A 2,327-nucleotide genomic window follows, 5' to 3' on the forward strand; every position below is an offset into this window, starting at 1 on the left:
CTTGTGGCTGCACCTATAGTCCCAGCTACTTGGGAGGCTGAGGCAAGAGGATCATTTGAGCCCAAGAGTTTGAGGTTGCTGTGAGCTATGATGCTGTGGCACTCTACCCAGGGTGATAAAGTGAGACTCTCTCTCTATATATATATAAAAGGAATTTAGCTGCTGTTTCAATCTAGCCTTCAAAATCTCATGAAAAATGTCTCTTGTACACTAACCCCAGGAATAAAGGGAAAGGAATTCTGAAAAATGTATCTACTGGTCTGTTCAACTGACATAATACAAACCCACCACTGTCTAGCACCTGTCAACATAGCTTCCATCCACACCTTTTAATCACACTGAACTTCCAAATGAAGACAATGGCAAAAATCAACCATCCCACGCTAATTCTCTCCCCAAACAGGATACAAAACCTCTTTATCCACTTTTGAGTGATGTTGATTCCTTTTTGAATTGTATCACATTCAGCTTGACACCTGGGACTTAAACCCTGAGATATAAGGTTAACTCCTATTAGCACTTCTTCTGTTAGAATTAGATGTTAGTTAATATACACAGCTATGATTTAATAATAATAATAATAAAAAGAATTAGATGATAGGTTAATGAAAGTGGGGAATAGAAAATTCCCCATTTGCATATGGCGCCTGTAGCTCAGCAGTTAGGGCACCGACCAAATGCACCAGGGTTGGTGGGTACAAATCCTTCAAACCCGGCCTGAGCCTGTTACAAACAAACAAACAAAAAGTAGCCGGGCACTGTAGCAGGCACCTGTAGTCCCAGCTACAAGGGAGGCTGCAGCAAGAGAATCATTTGAGTCCAAGAGTTTGAGGTTGCTGTGAGCTGTGATGCCACCACCCTCTACCAAGGGCAGCATAGTAAGACTTTGTCTCACACACACACACAAAAAAGCAAATTCAGTCACATCAACATAAGGAAGAATCACTCATAAGTGACGCAATCTTTGTTTCTGCAACTGATCAGATGGTCATAGCTGGTATTATAACTGTATTATAACTCCATTTGTAATACTATTCATTTCATATTCTCTTTGTTTTCAACAAGTATGTTAGCTATCCATGGTTACTTGACTGATGGGTAACCTAAATTTTCATTCCTAAAAGGTCTGGGTCAGCCGTCCTGCCTATATTAGGTATAATTTTCCTAATTTTTAGCTAATTCCCCCACTAGACTGTAAATCCCCAGAAGCAGGGATTAAATCCATTTACCATTCTTTTCCTTAGGATGCTGAACACAAAGAGACATCAAATAAATGTTTCCTAAATTGAAATACCTTTTAATCTTGATATTGGGTCCAGTTTTCCCACTTTCCTAACATTTCACTAATATTTTAAAATTCAAACTTTGGGGTGACATAGTAACATTATAAATTTAGGTTAATTTAGGTTGATACTGATCTTAAAGGGTGCTCTCAGGATTTTGCTTTTGTGGTTTTTTTTCTAGAACCACTTGTATGATCCAAGCCAAAAATTAATAAGAGGGAAGGTATTTGTTTGTTTTTTAAATTGTGGGCTGATTTCAGAAAAATCCAAGTGGGAAAAGTTCAGTGTTGTTTCCTCGGATACCCCACTGTTGCGCATCTTTCTGTTCCCAGGGGTTCTCTGTTCTGTGAGTGAGGATTACATTAGGCCTCGATTCGTCAGCGTGTCAAAGAAATGAATCTGCATACTGGCAGCAGGAAAGATAAGAGCTATCTAAAAACTATTCTAAAGAATACATTTTCACGGGCAGTGCCTGTGGCTCAAAGGAGTAGGGGGCCAACCCCATATGCCAGAGGTGGCAGGTTCAAACCCAGCCCTGGCCAAAAATTACAAAAAAAAAAACTCAAACAAACAAACAAAGAATACATTTTCACTATGTAGCAAATTTTATTGCAGAAGTATCATTCTCATAGCCTTTGTATATCAAATTTCAACATTTTAAGAGGCTGATTTCCAAATTAACAGTCATAAATAGTTAACTCAGCAATTCCCTGGTTGATGTCTTTCAGGACATAGGACATGTTTTTTTGAATTAAAATTTGTTTTATGTTTTATTTAGTGGCAGAAAATAAACTATATTATGCCAAATGAATCATAAAATTATTAGCTAGGTACACAACGATTACAGGAAACTTTTCTATATGTATGTTAAATACGACATTCTATTATCACTTCTCCTCAAACAGGGTAAAGTAATTAAGATTTCACAAACTTGTTTTTAGAATGGGTAATAACTACACCAGAGGGGAATGGCCATGTTGAAAATTTGTTCACCGCTTTGCAATCTTATTCTTATATACAATCTTGAGTATTTTTTTTTTTTTT

General features: G+C 37.3%; 1 protein-coding gene across 1 annotated transcript in view; it reads left to right on the forward strand.

Annotated features, from left to right (window-relative positions):
• HIGD1C (HIG1 hypoxia inducible domain family member 1C) overlaps positions 1-1,680 on the forward strand; it is a 23,606-nt gene extending 21,926 nt beyond the window's left edge. Inside the window, 1 exon segment of the mRNA XM_023513625.1 lies at positions 1,616-1,680. Within this exon segment, the coding sequence (XP_023369393.1) occupies positions 1,616-1,680 (65 nt within the window).
• Positions 1,681-2,327: the final 647 nt, after the last annotated feature.

Source organism: Otolemur garnettii, unplaced genomic scaffold (assembly GCF_000181295.1).
Source record: "Otolemur garnettii isolate 467f Iridium unplaced genomic scaffold, OtoGar3 scaffold00043, whole genome shotgun sequence".
NCBI lineage: Eukaryota > Metazoa > Chordata > Mammalia > Primates > Galagidae > Otolemur > Otolemur garnettii.